Source organism: Budorcas taxicolor, chromosome 18 (genome assembly GCF_023091745.1).
Source record: "Budorcas taxicolor isolate Tak-1 chromosome 18, Takin1.1, whole genome shotgun sequence".
NCBI lineage: Eukaryota > Metazoa > Chordata > Mammalia > Artiodactyla > Bovidae > Budorcas > Budorcas taxicolor.
This window is the reverse complement of record NC_068927.1, coordinates 47,714,319-47,731,781: the sequence shown is the minus strand read 5'-3', so window position 1 is coordinate 47,731,781 and position 17,463 is coordinate 47,714,319. Positions and strand designations below refer to the sequence as shown.

The 17,463-nt window shown below is 56.7% G+C and overlaps 1 protein-coding gene across 1 annotated transcript; it reads right to left on the bottom strand.

The window, feature by feature from the left end:
• Positions 1-678: 678 nt before the first annotated feature.
• On the bottom strand, positions 679-12,459 carry ARHGAP33 (Rho GTPase activating protein 33). Its single transcript, XM_052656258.1, has 21 exons — positions 12,433-12,459; positions 11,270-11,367; positions 11,107-11,191; positions 10,705-10,785; positions 10,459-10,596; positions 9,950-10,042; positions 9,243-9,365; positions 9,078-9,155; positions 8,926-8,992; positions 8,784-8,843; positions 8,538-8,690; positions 8,351-8,453; positions 7,279-7,423; positions 7,119-7,201; positions 6,926-7,033; positions 5,002-5,147; positions 4,214-4,367; positions 3,984-4,156; positions 3,829-3,903; positions 2,126-2,800; positions 679-2,027 (listed from the first exon to the last, which is right to left on the bottom strand). Exons 1-21 carry the CDS (start codon positions 12,457-12,459, stop codon positions 775-777), a joined length of 3,918 nt encoding a protein of 1,305 aa, XP_052512218.1. The 3' UTR covers positions 679-774.
• Positions 12,460-17,463: the final 5,004 nt, after the last annotated feature.

Below are 17,463 nucleotides of genomic sequence, written 5' to 3'. Positions count from 1 at the left end.
CAGCCCTGAGCTGATCAGAGGAAGTCGCTTCTCCAGCCTGCAAAAGTGAGAAGTGGGGTGCTGGTGGGAGGTCCCTGGGCCCCTTCCACCTCCCCGAGGTCAACTTCAGCCCACCCCTACCCCACCCTCTCCCAGGATGGATCTGCTGGAGGAGATCATAGCAGAGCTGCACGGTGGATGCCAACTTGAAGACGGGCCCAGGCTCAACCCCACTCCTGACACACATTGTTAGGGCACCCGTGGCCCCTTCTGTGCAGATGTCGCCCCTCAGAGCCTCCCAGGAGTGACTCCCCACTTAGCACCTGCTGAAATGATAAAATGAGAAAGCAACCCGCCTGTCACTGCCTCTTTATTCACTGAGCCTGGCCCAAGCATGACAGCAGCAGCCACATTTTCACCATTTTTATTCATTAATTTTGTCAGATGGTTTAGTGGGGTGTGTGGGGAGATAGCAGGAGCAGCCCCCCACCCCCGTGCACAGGACAGGACATGCTGGGGACCCCTGGAGGGAAAGGGAGGGTAAGGAGTCAGCCTAACCCTCTCAGATTTGTGCGAGAGGCCCCAGGATGGAGGATGGTGGGGGGCGGGCATGCCCGTCAGCCCAGGGTAGGTAGGCTATGATAACGGGTTAGGGACCCACATCAAAGGCAAGTTACAAAGTTAGAAACCTGGGGTAGGGGTCAGAAGCTCAGGAAAATACAAAACAAGGGAGCAGGTTGGACCAAGATCAGTGAAAGGAGAAGAGAAAGAAGGAAGGTCTCTCCCAGCTCTGGCTCAGCAGTAGCTTTGGGTCTGGCTCTCAGGGTGGAAGGACCAGCTGGGAGTAGGGTAGGGGGGTGGGGGACCAGCCCCCTCCCTCCCTTGCCCCCCATTCCTGTACAGGGACCCTCGGTGGTGCTCGCCCCCCCTCCTATAGGCTGGTGGGGCTGCCCTGTAGGGGAGAGGGTCTGGAGGGCCCCAGGGCCCAGGTACCCTGTGAGGGGTGTGGTGGCCCCAGGGCGCCCGCTGCTTTTGGGGGAGGCGGGGGGCTGGGGGGCCAGGATCAGAGCGACTGCGAGGGTGGGCAGGAGGGGAGGAGGAGCTGGAAGAAGCGGGTGAGGGGCCCCTGGGCCCCAGGGCTAGGTTGACATAGAGGGGTTCAGGTCGGGTGGGGCGCCGGGCCGAGTGCTGGGGGGCTGAGTAGCCAAGGTGGTCGTGGGGAAAACAGGAGGGTGGTGGGTAACTGAGCGGGAAGTCAGGGGACCTATGGAGTGGTGGGGATTGGCCAAGCATGCCGTACGAGGCACTGAGCCTGTCTGGGGGCATGGGGCGCAAGGGACTCCAGGACCGAGTGGGGCCAGAGTAGGGGGACCCCTCACCCGCCTCGATCTCATAGTACAGGTTCTCTCCTCTGTCCAGTGGTGTAGGGGGAACCAGGGGGCTCCTCCAGACTGGGGCTGGAGAGCTGGGCTGGAAGGATGGGGAGCCGAGGGGGTACAAGCCTGGTTTGGGGACCCCGAGGAAGGGTGGCAGGCACTCCCGGGGGGCTGAGAAGAAGCCAGGGGTGGGAACCTGCTGGGGGACAGAACACAGGGACTGGGCTGCCGTCTCTGGCGCAGCCCCGCACCCCCCACCCCTCCTGAGCTGGGCACTAACCTGGGTAGGGCCTCGGGGTGTCCTCCTCGAGGTCCCTGTGGGCCGCTGGCTCCTCACCAGGCTCCCATCACTTTGTTGCCTTGGTAAGGAAGGTGGGGGTCCCGGAGCCCAGCCACCTGGGTGGACTAGGGGGTGGGGGGGTGGCCCACTCCCTGAGGTCCCTGGGGGCTCACCACCCACCTCCAGGGACAGTGAACGGCGGAAAGGGGACTGAGGAGCAGATGGGGTGCCCCCCTGCTCCTGCTGGCTCTGTCTCTGGGCCACCTGCTGAGCCCGCTCAGCCAGGGCCAGGGCCATGAGGCGTGCTGGATTTTTGGGAGGTGGGGGTGGGGCCCCCCCCGGGCGCAGGAGGGACAGGGGAGGGGGCAGCAGCGGTGAATCCATACCAGCACCTAGGAGAGGAACGGGAAGAGGAGTCAGCCAGGTCTTGGGCACAGCCTCGGGGTTGTGAGGGAGTGGGCTGGGCTGGGCTGGGCTGGGCAGGACACACCATGCTGGCCTTGGGCTCCCCGGGGACCAGGCAATGCCAACTTGCTGCAGATCTCTTGTTGGCAGGTGTCACTCAGCTGGGCCTCAGCTCCACGCAGCAGCAAGGGGATGAGGTGGGGGCGCCGGCCTGGGCTAGGGCTGAGGGCTGGTGTTGGCGTGGCCGAGGCAGGTGTTCCTCCAGCCCCCAGCAGCTCCAGGACAGCAGGTGGCACTGACACAGACAGGGGCTCCGAGATGTCCAGGGCAGTGGGTGAGGCAGGGCTGGTGGGGCCCCGGGGCGAGAGGGCCTGGGGGGTCGCCCTGGGTGGAAAGGCAGAGGCGGGGGCCGGGGGGGCCGGGCTGGCGGGAGGTGCTGGGTCCCCGGGGGTGGGGCTGCTGCAGCGAAAGGTAAGGGGATCAAAGTCAAGCCCCCGGAGCCCCTCCAGGCAGCGGGGTGGGCTAAAGTCCAGCTCGTCACCGTCGTCTAGCCAGGCCGAGGTTCGGTGTGAAGGGGAGCCCGAGAGTGCTCCCAGCCCAGCTGCGGAGGACTCGGAGGAAGAGGAAGAAGACGACTCGGAGGAGGACTCGGTGGACTCGGATGACGACAGGCTCTCACAGGAGCCAGCAGGTGCGGGGCCCACGGGAAAAGCATCACTGCTGGAGTGGGGTCGCCGTAGCCTGTGCAGCCGCTGGAGGCCTGGAAGGGCAGTGCGGGGGAGGTGGAGTTAGGGGTCAGGGGTCAGAACTACCTATCCAGATACATCAGTGAGAACAGGACACACACCCCCAGTAAGCTGGGGAAATAACACAGAGACACGTCCCTGCCTAGGGTCACAATGGCTGGGGATCCAGGGAGAGCTGTGCAGACTCATGGGTGATAAGAGGACATCAGTGGCAAGTCCATGAAGAGGACTGTTCCAGAGGCAAGAACAAAGTCTGACAGCCCCACTGGCTACAAGCTCCACACCGACAGGATCTCATACCCGGTGGCTGGGAGGACAGCCGGAGGCGACCACTTCTGGGAAATACTCGGGCCTCGTCTTGTACAGCTGGATGAGGGCCTATCATACAGTGTGCGCCTCCCCTCCTGGGCGCGCCTGTCAGAGCCCCCACATCCATCAGGAGGGGCATGGACAAGCATCCCCTCCCCTGAGGGGATACCCACACTCGACAGTGGGCAGTGATGGAGAGGAAGGAGCCGGAGCTACGCCAGCTGTGTGGACGGCAGCCTGTGATGGAGTGGTGAGTGAGTACACACACGGCACGATACCCCTTTTTAATGGTGCCCTTTAATCAAAGATTCAAAACAACTAGCAGTATGCTGTTGATCCCTACACCTGTAGGTGACAAAACTGTAAAAGCAAAGGGATGAAGACTCTCAGAGGTTGCCTGAGGTGGGGAGGCAGCAGGTGGGACGGGGAGGAGTTCGTAGCTACTGTGGTGGGAGGCCTTTATTTCTGGCCAGTGGATTCATGGGTGTTCATGATACTATTTAATTTTTTTCAAAGGGATGAACAAAAGACTAGAAGGACCCTGCGTGGGCCAATGACCAGAGTGCATCGTGAACCAGGAGTGAAGCTTTATCAAACTTATTGTACGTAAGGTCTAGATTAAAACAAAAAACCTCAAGACCCCCAAACCTAAGAACACCACGTGGAGGCCAGCTCAGAGCCCCAGTCCCTCCCAGCTCCACCTGGGTGCAGGCATGGGTCACCCCGTGCTCACCAGCCCCACTGGCCTGCGATGACAGAGACTCCTCACTCTTGGCAGACCTCAGTGTGACAGTGTCAGGTCGGCAGCCTGCAGGGAGAGGACGAGGGGTCATGGGGGGCACTCCAGGGTGCCTCTCCAGCCACCACGCCCACTGCCCGGCCTCTGACCTGAAGGCTGCGGTCGGGCCCGGGTGCCCCCTAGCCAGGGCAGAGGCTTCTTTCGGGGGATGCTGGGGCCCCGGCCCAGTGCAAAGAAGGTCTTCCAGCTGCTACCCCCAGGCTTCCGCTGTTTCTCGCCTCTCTCCCCTTTCCTCCTGGAGTTTGGGTCAAGACATAGGAGGCTGGCTGAGGAGCTGGGCCCCCCAGGCCAGTCCCTCCCTTCTGGACATCCTACTCACCTTTCCACAGGTGAAGTTGGGGCCTTGGAAGTTGTGGGCTCGGTGGGTGTCCCCAGCCGACCCTGGGTCCGAGCCTGGGCTTCCTCTAGTGTTAGCAGGCGAGTGGAGGGGCCACTGCCCGCAAGGGACTTGGGCCTGGGGAGGAGGCAGCGGCCTGAGGAGTCGGGAGAGGGGGCAGCCATCAGCCCTGGGGCTGTTGAAGGCCACAGGCAAAGCCAAGCGCTACAGCCCAAGCCCCGGCCCCGCAGCGTGCCCACCCGGGCTGGCAAGGCAGGGGGCCAGGACGGATCAGGCGGGAATGGGTGGGCAGCAGGCAGGTGAGGAGGAGGAGTGAGGCAGAACGAGCTGATGAGGAGGCAGCTCCCAGCAGCCAGCGAGGACAGCGGCTCTGGCTTCAGTTACCTCGGGCCAGAGGGCCCTCCGACGTGCTGAGTCCTGACTGGGCTGGGGTCCGGGGCAGGGCAGGGAGTCTGGGTGGGGCCGGGGCAGGGTCAAGTCTGGGGACCTCCCACCTCCTCCCAGGTGGACCCATGGCCCCAAGTGCCCCCAGGAGCTACAAGGGGTGAAGGAAGAACGATGTCCGGGCCAAGAAGTGGGGATCCTGAGCGTAGGAGCTGAAATGAGAAGGTGGGGGAAGGGGAGGGAGAGGCCGGGGCGGGGTCCTCAAGGAACCAGAAGGGAGGTCCAGCTTCAGTGGGACAGGGATGGGGCTGGGAGCCCACCTACCCTCCCACTGCAGCCCTGATGATGGGGGGCAGTAGTTAGGACATGGGATAGGATGGGCATACCTGCAGGGTCGAGGCCAGCAGATGTGAAGGTGTCGCTGAACAGGACGTCCACGTGGGTGAGCAGGAATTCCACCACCACCGACTGTACCCGCACCTCCCGGAATGCTGCTGCCCCCCCTAGCCCCACTGACTCCAGCTCCATGGACCTGGATGGGAGGAGGGTGAGGGTGGCCAGGTGCCTGGAGCCCCAGCTGGTAGGTTCTGGCCGGGGGCGGGGGGGCGGGGGTGGGGCGCCGTGGAAGCAGTGACTGTCATTCAACATCTCTGACCTTATCCACTGATCACATCTAGAACTAGATTCTCAGCCTTTCCCCAGAACCTGCTCCCTCCCTGCCTATCCCATCTCAGTCAATACCTTGGTATTGCCCTTGACCCCTCTTTCCCTAACACCCACATCCAATTGCAGGAGACCCTGTGGGCTCCACCCACAAACTCTATGCAGAATCTGAACTCGGCTCCCCATGCCCCTACTCTGGCCCCGCCTCCATCCTTTCCGTCCTGGACCAACACACAGCCTCCTCCCTGTTCTTGCTCCCTGCCAAATCCCTACAGTCTGCTCCCCACACTTAGCCAGAGGGAGCCTGTGAACCCCTAAGTCACAGATCAGGGCCCTCCTGGCTTAGAGCCCTCCTCTGGCTGCACGTCATTCCTGGTAAAAGCCAGATCCTCACCATGACCCACAACTTGTAAGTCACTCCCCTGTCTGTTCCTGCATCACCTCCCTGACCTTACCATCTCCTCCCCTTCAACCCTGCACTCTCTCACTCAGCTCCAGTGACACTGGCCTCCAAAACACTGGGCCCTGACCCAGCCCCAGGACCTTTGTACTTGCTACTCCTCCTACTTGGTTTGCTCCTTCTCAGCTACACAGGTCCTTCTCTTACCTTCTGCAGCTGTTAATTCAAATGTTACCTTCTCAACAGAGTCTTCCCCACCTATTTTATTTAAAATTGTAAATCTAGATATCCCAGGTCTGTCTGTATTTTTGCTCACAGTTCTTATACCTACCACGTCCTAGCTATTTTATTTGTTTATTTATTTATCTGATGCCCAAGAAGAATTGAACTCCTCCAGGACAGAGAACTTGCCTGTCTTGGTCACCATCAAATCCTTTCGGGCTTACCCTGCTGCTGGCCAACAAGGACTTCTTCCTGAAGCCTTCCCTGCCACTCTATCTAAAAATTTCAAGTGCCGTGACTGACCAGATCTCCGTTCCCTACTTTGTAATCTTTCTCCTCAGCCCTCATCATCACACTGTGCTCTTGTTTTTTGGTAATGTCCACTGTCATCTCCCACATAGGACTGTGAGCTCAGAGCGTAGGTTCCTGCTCACCACTGCGACCCCAGTGCTGAGAACAAGGGCGGGCATAGGGGCACCCAACACTTAAGAAATATGTGTTGAGGGACTTCCCTGGTGGTAGTGGCAGGAGTCTGCCTGCCAGTGCAGGGGATGTGGGTTCAGTCCCTGGTCCGGGAGGATCCCACATGACTTGGGGCAACTAAAGCCTGTGTGCCACAGCTACTGAGCCCGTGAGCTCTAGGGCTGGTGAGCCACAGCTAATGGGACCCTGTGCCACAGCTACTGAGTCCTGGGCGCCCTGGAGCTCACACGCTGCGACTGCCGAAGCCCATGTGCCTAGAGCCTGTGTTCTGCAACAAGAGACACCACCACAATGAGAAGCCTGCGCACCGTGAGGGACAGCTCCTGCTCACTGCAACTAGAGAAAACCCCGAACGCAGCAACGAAAACCCCCACAACCATAAATAAATTACGAGAAAAGAAATAATGTGTTGGGCGAAATGATCAAAAGAGCAAAAGCTGGATGGGTTTCTGGGGTGAGGTTGGGGGGGGCGGGGAGACTCCAGGCCCAGCCTGGGGGTTGGTAGGGAGCTGTGGGAGCAGGCTGGTGAGCCGCCAGCTTACCGTAACAGGTTAGGTGCCCAAACGATGGCCAGGTTGCGGGCGTGCATGCTAGTGTTGGCACTGTGTCTCGCCATGCGGGCCAAGTGCCTCAGCAGGTACTCCAGGGTCCTGGGGGTGGGAGTGGAGAGGGAACGCCTGAGCCTCACCTTCCTTGGGAGTCCACCACCACCCTTCCCTGCCCCTCCTGGTTTACCGGTAGTGCGGCGGGGGCAACTGCTGGATGACATCGTGAACCCTCACCAGGCGCTCCTCCTCCCCTGGCACCGACATGGCCTCCTGAGACAGTGCACAGTGTGAGCAGGGCTGGGCTGCTGCCTCCCAGCCCCTCCTACCTCGCGGTCACCCTCACTCACACTGAACTTCCCGTAGAGCTGGTAGGTGAGTAAGGGGTTGGGCAGCTCTCGGAAGTAGAGCTTGCAGAGGGAGGACACGCTGTGGATGTCCTGCAGGAAGGCGGGGCCAGACAGTTCAGGGATCCTCTCACTGTCGAACTCATGCCTGAGGCCACCACATTGAGAAGATGCAGGTCAGAGCTGGCCCACCGGGCTGGGTGCTGCCCCCACGCCCAAAGTGTCCACAGGTAGATGCAACCCTCTTCCTGTGCTGGCTTTTCAGAGGCAGTACCTTACTGAGCCCCCTCCCCTCCAACAACCCTGCATGCCAAAGACAAGCGCGCCCCATTTACACAGGAGCACACTGGGGCTCTGGTGGGAGACACCCTGCTTGTAGCTACCCAAGCCCATCTGCCTCCAGGGTGTGACTGGGCTCCATCCACAAAGTTGCACCATTTTTCTGGCTCCAAGAGGCACTGGAAACTGCAGTTGGAATCCCAGCGGCCTCTGCTCACAACCTGGCAGTGTCTCGCCCTCTCAGGTGAGAAAGCTCTATACACGGGACCTCGGCCTTAGGCCCTCTGCTCTCGCCTGGAAGCCCGGGCCTCAGCGCTTCCCACTTCTTAGACTGTTATGCCTACTGCCCCTCTTCGGCCCACAATCCTTCCTGTGGTTCCTCCCTTACTCCCAGTAAAAGCCAAGAGCCTAACAGTCATCAAAAAAGGCCCATGAGCCTACTTGCCCCTTATCACTTCTCAAGCATCATCTCCTGCCACTTTCCCCTCTCGCTGGCTGTTCTCTCCATGGTGGGCAACCACAATGCTCGCTCCTCCACCTCCTCCGCAGCGAGCACTCTCCCAGGAGGCCTTCTCCACCCACCTTGATTTTTTATTATGATCTCCCTCACCCCGTCTTTTTTTTCTCCAGGCCACCTGTCACTATTGTCAACTCTCTCCTTTCCTGTCTGCCTCTCCTTCCAGCACGTGGACCCCAAGAGGCAGGAGTCTCCGGCTGTCTCGTTCACCATGGTGTCCCTAGAACTTAACGCTTGACGTGTGGGAGGTGCTCACGAAGGTTGGTGGAGGGTCCTCACCGTAGCCTCTGGATGTTGGATGACACACCTGAGAGTCGATAGATTCCATCCACCACCCCATGGGCCTCAATAAACTCAGAACAGCAGCGCAGCACCTGGGGCACTGGGAGAAAGCAGGGGTTGGGTCTGCTGCTGTGGGTCACAGCCTGGCGGGGAGGAAGGGCAGGGGAGGCGGACTGGGCCTCACCATCCTGGCCTGAGTTGCTGAGGTGTTCTCCCAGGTCACAGCCAAATACCCTCTGCCGCAGAATGCCCCGCTGCCGCAGACGCTGCCGGGAAGGGCGGGAGCGCATAAAGGTGCGGAGGAGGCCAGCCAGCTTCCCCCGCGGCCGGGGCACCGCTGTGGAGATAAAGGCTGGTCACACAGGGTCGCATGGGGAGACGGGGCAGGGTCTGGCCCCTGGTAATTACAAACGGGTAATGTTCACATTACCTGAGGTCAGAGAGGAAACACCCTGGGAAGCCAGGACACCACATGGGGAACCATCGGCATCTGCAGGGTGAACAATGGTGGAAAGGATGGAGGGCAGGGAAGGGATGCAGGAGGGCCTCCCAACTCTGCCCAAGACACTCACCCCCCTTTAGTCCTGGACCTGGCCGCTCCGTGAATAGTTCCACACACTCACTGGGGAAGAAACCGACCTGAGGAGGATTTGGGGTCAGTGACGGGGCCACCTGAGCTGGCCCAGTGCCCCAGCCCTACCTGTCCAGCTCTAGCCAGGCTCACCTGGAAGCCCCGCTTGCCCCGCCACCAGCTCCGATCCTCCGTGGGCGGCATGTCGATCACGGAGACAATGTCCCCCACCTGGGAGTAGGCGGGCATGAGGAGGCAGGGTCAGAAGGTGCAGATGAAGTGGGAGCCCAGCCGGAGTCTGCTCCCCCACAGCCTTACCTCGAAGGACAGCTCGTCAGGTGCCTGGGCCGTGTACCGCTTTACCACATGGGCAGCGGCCACTGCGGGGATATTGAGTGAGGCCTCCTCACTGAGGAGCAGTCGCCGGCCGTGGTTGTCCAGCTGAGATGGAGGGGGATGTGGCAGGGAGAGGCCAGAAGAAGGTAACAGTAAAGACCGAGAAGTTTCCCCCACTAGAGGCCACCCCCTGTCCCCTACCTGGGTGCCCCTGTCACTCAGAGCTATTGGTAAAACACCTACACTCTTGCTCCTTCCAAAGCAAATTCCCTTCCATGTCCCAGGATGCCCCTGCCCGAAACCATGCTGATTCACTCCTGCACCCACATCCTCCACAGCAAACATTGCATATCTCCTATCTGAAAACCTGCACTCTTAGCCTGGCGTTCTGCTAGCTACAGCCAAAACTATTTCTAGCCAGTATATCAATATACCTTGAAATTCTCACATCCCCACAGCCCAACACCTGCGCGCACGCATGCGCGCGCGCACACACACACACACACACACACGCACGCACCCACTTGTGTTCTCTCTCACAGGCAAGCGCCCACACAGACACTGAGATACCAGTGCCTCCTCCACTCCAGCTCTTTTCTTTCCTGTGCCCACACACCCTCCCAGGCTGCTTCTTGCTCCTCAGACATCCCTCCCTCACTCCCAGCTCCAAGCCCCCTGCCCGGGCCCACCTCCATCCAGGTAAGCACCGGCCCACAGTTGAGGTTACTGTCCACCAGCCCTGACAGGGTTTCCAGGTACTGCAGCAGCAGCGGCACCAGCATCTGGGGCAGGTTGTCAGAGTGGGGTTTGTGAGAAGACCCCACCCAAGAGAGCCCACCGCCCTCCTGTACTGCCCTGGGTCGCCTCTGGCAGGGCTGAAATTCAACGTGAACACGTGGGTGCCACTCCGCTGTGAAGTACTGAAATACTGCCATATCAGTTGATAAATAGGCTGAACCAAGGCCCTGTGTGCCCCCAGCGGTCTGGCCATTCTGACCCTCCCCTGGAGCCCCCTGAAACTCCCCATGATCCTAAAAACTAAAGGGAGTCACCCTGCTGCAGTTCTGAGGCCCCCAACTGGTTGGAACTCAGGACATACCAGTGTTTAATATTTATCTATTTCCCCTGCCTTGATGGTTTCACCCATCACTGGTGGGGACACACCTTGGCTGTAGCAGGGCTAGGACAAGTAGTTTACCTGAGCAGCCCTGGCGCCCTCTGGGGGTGGAGGAAGCTCTGGGAGGCAGGAAAATCTCCGGTCAAATATGCATCGGTGGAGGTGGGCATCCAAGGAACGGAAGTCATCATAACTGCGGAGAACTGGCCAGGAACGGCCCTGTGGGAGAGGGAAGGACAGGGGGATACAGCAGCTTCATTATACTGAGCTGAGGACCACGGCAGTCAGTTCACCAGGCCAGAGGAGAGGCAGGGGTGGCTGCCGCACCTGACAGGTCACCTGCACCCCGAACACCAGTTCATTCTCTCCAGAGACGTTTGGACTGTCACGCTCTGGAGACAGCAGGAGCTGCAGAGGGAAACAAAAGGCCCAGGTGAGGGTCTCGCTTTTGTCCCTGTCCTGACCTCTCCAGATGGGCACTTTCAAGGGATGGGACCATGTCCGCCTCCTGGGTCTCCCCACAGTCAAGGCCTGGTGATGGCTCAGTCAGAGTCCAAGGTCCTGGCACAAAGTCATTGCTGAATGAATGAAGGAACAAGTCTCCCCTCTGCCCTGCAGCTCCCGCCACCGAGCAGTCACTCTTGGGGGCAGGTTTCAGGGGTAAAGTGGCTGATGCTGCTTCAGGGTTGGGTGGGATCCCACCTACCCACCTGGGTGCAACCCCCATACCTGAATGTGGCCGAAGTCAACGTTCTCATAGTGAAAATGGGCACAGTCTGCCAGCCGGGGAAAGGGACCTCGAGGAGCCGAGAGCCTGGGGGACAGACAACAGGTCACTGGCAGCCCTATGCTTGGCTCCCCTCCTAGGTTGAGGCTCTCCCTCACCTCTCACCTCTTCCCAGGCTTCCCCTTCACACTGGGTCCCCCAGCGGGGGGCAGGGGCTGCACGGAGCCCTCCCCTGGGCCATCCAGGCTGTCAGTGCTGCGAGCCTGTAGAGCAGAAAGAAGAATCAGAGGCCCCCAGAGATGGGAGCAGAGAGACAACGGGAGCATTGTTATCTGGCAGCCTGGGCCTGCAGGCCCGAATTGCTCCACACGCTGTCCTGAGCATGGAGTAGAGGGGTGGGTCAGGGGGAGGTGAAGGCTGGGCTCAGGGTAGGTCTGCTTCTTCATGTGTAGTCTGGAGAGGGGGCTGGAAGAGCAGGGGCCATGGGTGCGTCAGGGCAGGAGCATGCTGGTACTCTCTCTCCCTGTTTAAAAGCCGCCTCTAGCCCCAGGAGAGAAGGGGTTGTGCCTTTCCGTGCCTTTCATCAACGTCTGGACAATCACAGCTCCCATCTTATCAGTCTCCCTGCTTCCACCTCTCCCTTCCTGCCAGCTTCTTCACAGCAAGAGTCAGTATCACTTTCACAAAACACAAATCTGCCTCTGTCTCTCCCCAGGTCAGGGATCTTCAATGGCTCCCTGCTGTCTTTAAGATGAAGTCTAAATACTGTGGTCTCTGCTTACCTCTCCAGCCTCATTTCTTCCCACTGCCTCTACTCTCAGAGCTCTCAGACTTCTAAGAGTCCAACAAAAGAATCATCTTCTCATTTCGTTCTAGGCCTTTGCAAAGGCTGTTCCCGCTGCATGGAACACTCATCCCCATCTTTTCCCCATGCTTTCACTTAGCCCTCAGATCTGACTCTCATGGTAGCCTCCCCCATCCCAGGCTTGGTGATATTGCCTTAACTTCCCTCATTACAGCCCTGTGCACTCTGAGATGTCCCCATCTGGTGACAAGTCCATCTCCCCCACTGGACTGAGGCTCAGTCCCTACTCCCCTAGCATTGCCCTGCACAGAGCTGGGCAGAGAATTGAAGCTCCTCACAAGTAGGGTTGTGCCTGATTCCTCTCTGGGTCCCAATGCCCAGTGCCAGCTCAGTCACCCAGCAGGGGCTGGGTAAAATCTGATGAATAAATTAACCATCTGCCAGATGAGGATTTCCCAGAATGGGCCCTAGCCTCTCCCTCCTTCATTCTCCTACAACCCCGACTTCATCCTTTGGGTCTCACCCTTGGGTCGGTCCCCCTCCAGCCCATGAAGCTCCCCAAGGCAGGATGGGTTCTGACTTTCTCCGTGCCTGGAGCAAAGGGGCTACACAGAGGTCTCAGTGAATGCTAAGTGAGGGAATGAATGGATGAATGAGCAGGAGCAGCATGGTGGGAGAGGGAGATGGTGGGGGAGGGGGGATGAGGACAAGAAGATGGAGAGGACCCAATGATCACATGGTGGGGGGGTACAATGCACGCTGGGGATTGAGGTGGAGTAAGGAGGAGGGGAGCAGTTGGAGAGGCTGAAGTAAAGGTTCAGGCTGATGCGGGGATGGGGTAAGGGAGGGTTGGTTGAGAAGGACTGGGATGGGATGAGAAAGGAGAAGAAAAGGGTCAGGCTGAGGATGGAGCCGGGTGGGGGTGGGGCTCAAGAATGAGAAAGGGGCTGATGGTAGGAGGAGGAGGGGTCTAAGCCAGGGAGAGGAGGAAGGTGGGATGACGATGCTGAGGATGGATCTGGGACAGGGGCTGGTGGAGGACTCGGAGACCCTCAGAATGCCCCCGCGGAGGCCATTTAGAGGATGCGAGGTCCTTCCCTGGACCAGCCCTTTTTCCTCCCAAGTCTGGGTCTTCGGCTACTGTCACCCCCATACAGGGCGTGGAACAAGGATGCGCGTTGAGGGGGCGGGGCCGGGGTAAGGGCTCGAGCCCAAGACCAGGCCGGGGTACGAGAGGGACCGCGACGAGGGGTGAGGGGCGGCGCGGGCCGCGGACTCGGGCGGGGCCAGGGGCGGGGCGCGTGGGGCGTGGCCGCGCGCGGACAGACTGACTTCGCCGATGGACCGACGGCCGCGTGGGCGCCTCACCACCATAGCCGCGTAGCCTCCTCAGGCGCCAGCCGCGCTGGACCCCTCGCTCGTTGTCCTCGCCGCCGATGCCGCCGCCATGGCGACACAAAGGGGAGGGCGCAGGCCGCGCGCGGGCGGCTGCAGGCCCCGCCTCTAACGGCTGCCCGTGGCTCTGGAGCGCGCGCTCCACGGGGGCGGGGGCAATGAGGGACGCGGCGCAGATTCTCATTGGCTCTACCCTTGGCCTTAAGATGACGCCCCGCCCACCTGGCGGCTAATCATTGGCTTCAGCTTGGGTCCTATTTCTGGCTAGATCTCTTCGGTCCCGCCCCGCGAAGTTTGACAGCACCACGCCCATGCCTGCGTTTCATTGGTCGTCATTCCCCTCCTGAGACACACCCCCAGGTTCTTTATGCTTTGCTTCTAACATTTCTAACACTAAGCAGTGGACCCTTCCCTTAGTCCACTGTCAGTGATGGCTCTTCTGACACTTAGCTGGCTTCTCTCATGAACGCAAGCTTTTCTCCACTCCCTAAGCAGCTCTTCAAAGTCCCGATCCCCACTTTGTCAGTCCCGACTCAGCCCCTACCCCTGCTCTTGGAATACTAAGAACATTGGCCCATGGATGTTTTTCACTGGCTCAGATGCCTCGCACAAACTCAATTCTAATTTTTCCTGTTGTTGACTGAAGCTCAGAAAACGCTCTGTAACAATACCCTTTCCAAGAGAACTTGCCATTGGTCATGCCCTCAACAAGGTCCTCGAAGGTACATCCTTGATCAATCCATTCATTCATTCAAAAACTCTGATCACGTAATTTGTGGATCTATCAGTAACCAAAACGGGGGAAATATACCCTGCCCACATGGAACTCAAAAGCTAGTGGGAAAAGAATTTGCAAAATAAATATTTTAAAATATGGATAAAAATTAAGCAGAGATTGGGGAAAGGGAGTGTGATGGAGGAGTCAAGTTACAGCTACTTACTTCAATTTATTGAACTTGTTGACCTCACTTCCACAACAGGTATTTCCCACATGAAGTACCCTCTGCCTGGAATATTCTTTGCACCCCCCTTCCCCTCATTGAAACACAACTGCAAATTCTTTCACGCTCCTCTCGTGAGAAAGTGAAGTCGGCCTTTCCTCCCTCCTGAATCTGGGCAAGACTGTGACAACTTCAACCAATAGAGAATAGGAATGAATAGGAACTGACACTATGTGATTTCCAAGGCGAGGTAGTAAAAGGTAATGCAGTTTCCTCTTTGTCTGCTGGAATGACTAGCTCTGGAGCCTTGGTGCACAATGAAGTGCAATTCTGCTGCTGCAGTTCATGCTTTGAGGAAGCCCAGATCACAATAAACTGTGGAAAATTCTGAAAAAGATGGGCATACCAGACCACCTGACCTACCTCTTGAGAAACCTGTATGCAGGTCAGGAAGCAACAGTTCGAACTGGACATGGAACAACAGGCTGGTTCCAAATAGGAAAAGGAGTACATCAAGGCTGTATATTGTCACCCTGCTTATTTAACTTACATGCAGAGTACATCATGAGAAACGCTGGGATGGGGGAAGTACAAGCTGGAATCAAGATTGCTGGGAGAAATATCAATAACCTCAGATATGCAGATGACACCACCCTTATGGCAGAAAGTGAAGAACTAAAGAGCCTCTTAATGAAAGTGAAAGAGGAGAGGGAAAAAGTTGGCTTAAAGCTCAACATTCAGAAAACTAAGATCATGGCCTCTGGTCCCATCACTTCATGGGAAGGAGATGGGGAAACAGTGGAAATAGTGGCTGACTTTATTTTTCTGGGCTCCAAAGTCACTGCAGATGGTGACTGCAGCCATGAAATTAAAAGATGCTTACTCCTTGGAAGGAAAGTTATGACCAACCTAGACAGCATATTAAAAAGCAGAGATGTTACTTTGCCAACAAATGTCTGTCTAGTCAAGGCTATGGTTTTTCTAGTGGTCATGTATGGATGTGAGAGTTGGACTATAAAGAAAGTTGAGCGCCGAAGAATTGATGCTTTTGAACTGTGATGTTGGAGAAGACTCTTGAGAGTCCCTTGGACTGCAAAGAGATCCAACCAGTCCATCCTAAAGGAGATCAGTCCTGGGTGTTCATTGGAAAGACTGATGAGGAAGCTGAAACTCCAATATTTTGGCCACCTGATGCGAAGAGCTGACTCATTTGAAAAGACCGTGATGCTGGGAAAGATTGAGGGCAGGAGGAGAAGGGGATGGCAGAGGATGAGATGGTTGGATGGCATCACTGACTCACTGGACATGCATGGGTTTGGGTGGACTCCTGGAGCTGGTGATGGACAGGGAGGCTTGGTGTGCTGCGGTTCATGGGGTCACAAAGAGTCAGACACGACTGCGTGACTGAACTGAACTGAACTGAAACCACAGACTCCACAGGTGAAGAATCTGCCTGCAGTGCTAGAGCCACAGAAGACATGGGTTTGATCCCTGAGTTGGGAAGATCCCCTGGAGTAGGAAACAGCAACCCACTCCAATACTCTTGCCTGGAAAATCTCATGGACAGAGGAGTCTGGTGGCCTACAGTCCATGGGGTCGCAAAGAGTTGGAACACAGTTGAGCACATGAACACAAACAAACCAAAAAAAGCCACATGGAGAGACCTTGTATAGACACTACAGTCCAGCTTGGAGTTGTCTGAGCCCTGATGCCAAACTTAGGAGTGAAGAGGCTCCAGAGATTCCACTCCCAGCTGTCAAGCCACCTTTGTCTTCCCAGCCGAACCCCTAGACATCATGCAGCAGAAATGATCTATTCCCATCTCTGCCCTGTCCAAATTTTTGACTCACAGAACCTATGAGCATAATAGAATCATTGTTTTGTGCCACTAAGTTTTGGGGATAGCTTGTAACCCAGAAATAGTCATTAGGATGGCCCTTTGTTAATTATTAATTCCTACCTATCTCAACTCCTCAGGAATACTTCTAGGCCCCACTCACCCCACACACACCAACTAAATCAGATTCTGCTGCTATAAACATCTTTTTTTTCTCCTTATACCTAAACAGCTATTTCCTTCTTTTTACTTAAATGTATGGCTTATTCATAAAGACTGAAAACAAATATTTAACATGTCTATAACATACAAAAGCTGCTTTTTATAGAAACCTATCCTCTTTCTTGTAAATACTAACATCAACATAATCCTGACTGCATATTTAACACCTTATTATAAAAATTGTTTAACATACAGCAAAGCTGAACAATTTTACACCCATATAACCACCCCAGATCCTACCATTAACATTTTACTATATTTGTTTTATCTCACATCTATTACTCTATTCATCTGTTAATTTAACTTTGGATACATTTCAAAATAAATTGGAGAAGGCAATGGCAACCCACTCCAGTACTCTTGCCTGGAAAATCCCATGGATGGAGGAGCCTGGTGGGCTGCAGTCCTTGGGTCTCGAAGAGTCGGATACGACTGAGCGACTTCACTTTCACTTTTCACTTTCATGCATTGGAGAAGGAAATGGCAACCCACTCCAGTGTTCTTGCCTGAAGAATCCCAGGGCCAGGGGAGCCTGGAGGGCTGCCGTCTATGGGGTCGCACAGAGTCAGACATGACTGAAGTGACTTAGCAGCAGCAGCAGCAAAATAAATTAAAGACATTGTATACTGTCCCATAAATACTTCAGCATGCATCTCTCACTAGAGTTCAATATTTTTCTTTTCAGGTAATATATACCCAATGTAATCCACAATTTCACTGAATTTTAACAGGTGCATGTGTGCATTTGTGCTAAGTCGCTTCAATTGTGTTCAACTCTTTGCAATCCCATGGACAGTAGCCTGCCAGGCTCCTCTGTCCATGAGATTCTACAGGCAAGAATACTGGAGTGGGTTCCCATACCCTCCTCCAGGGGATCATCCGAACCCACGGATCAAACTGGCGTTTCTTATGTCTCCTGCATTGGCAGGTGAGCTCTTTATCACTAGCACCACCTGGGAAGCCCCTAGCAAGTGCATATAACTTCATAATCCAAATCCTTACCCAGGATGGCAGCTGAACATTTTTATACAGCATCCCAGGACTCCCAAAGGAGGTGAGGGGAAAGATTAGGAAAAAACCAGGTGGAGGGCTTCCCTGGTGCTCTGTGGTAAAGAATCCACCTGTCAATGCAGGAAACACGGGTTTCCAGGAAGATCGC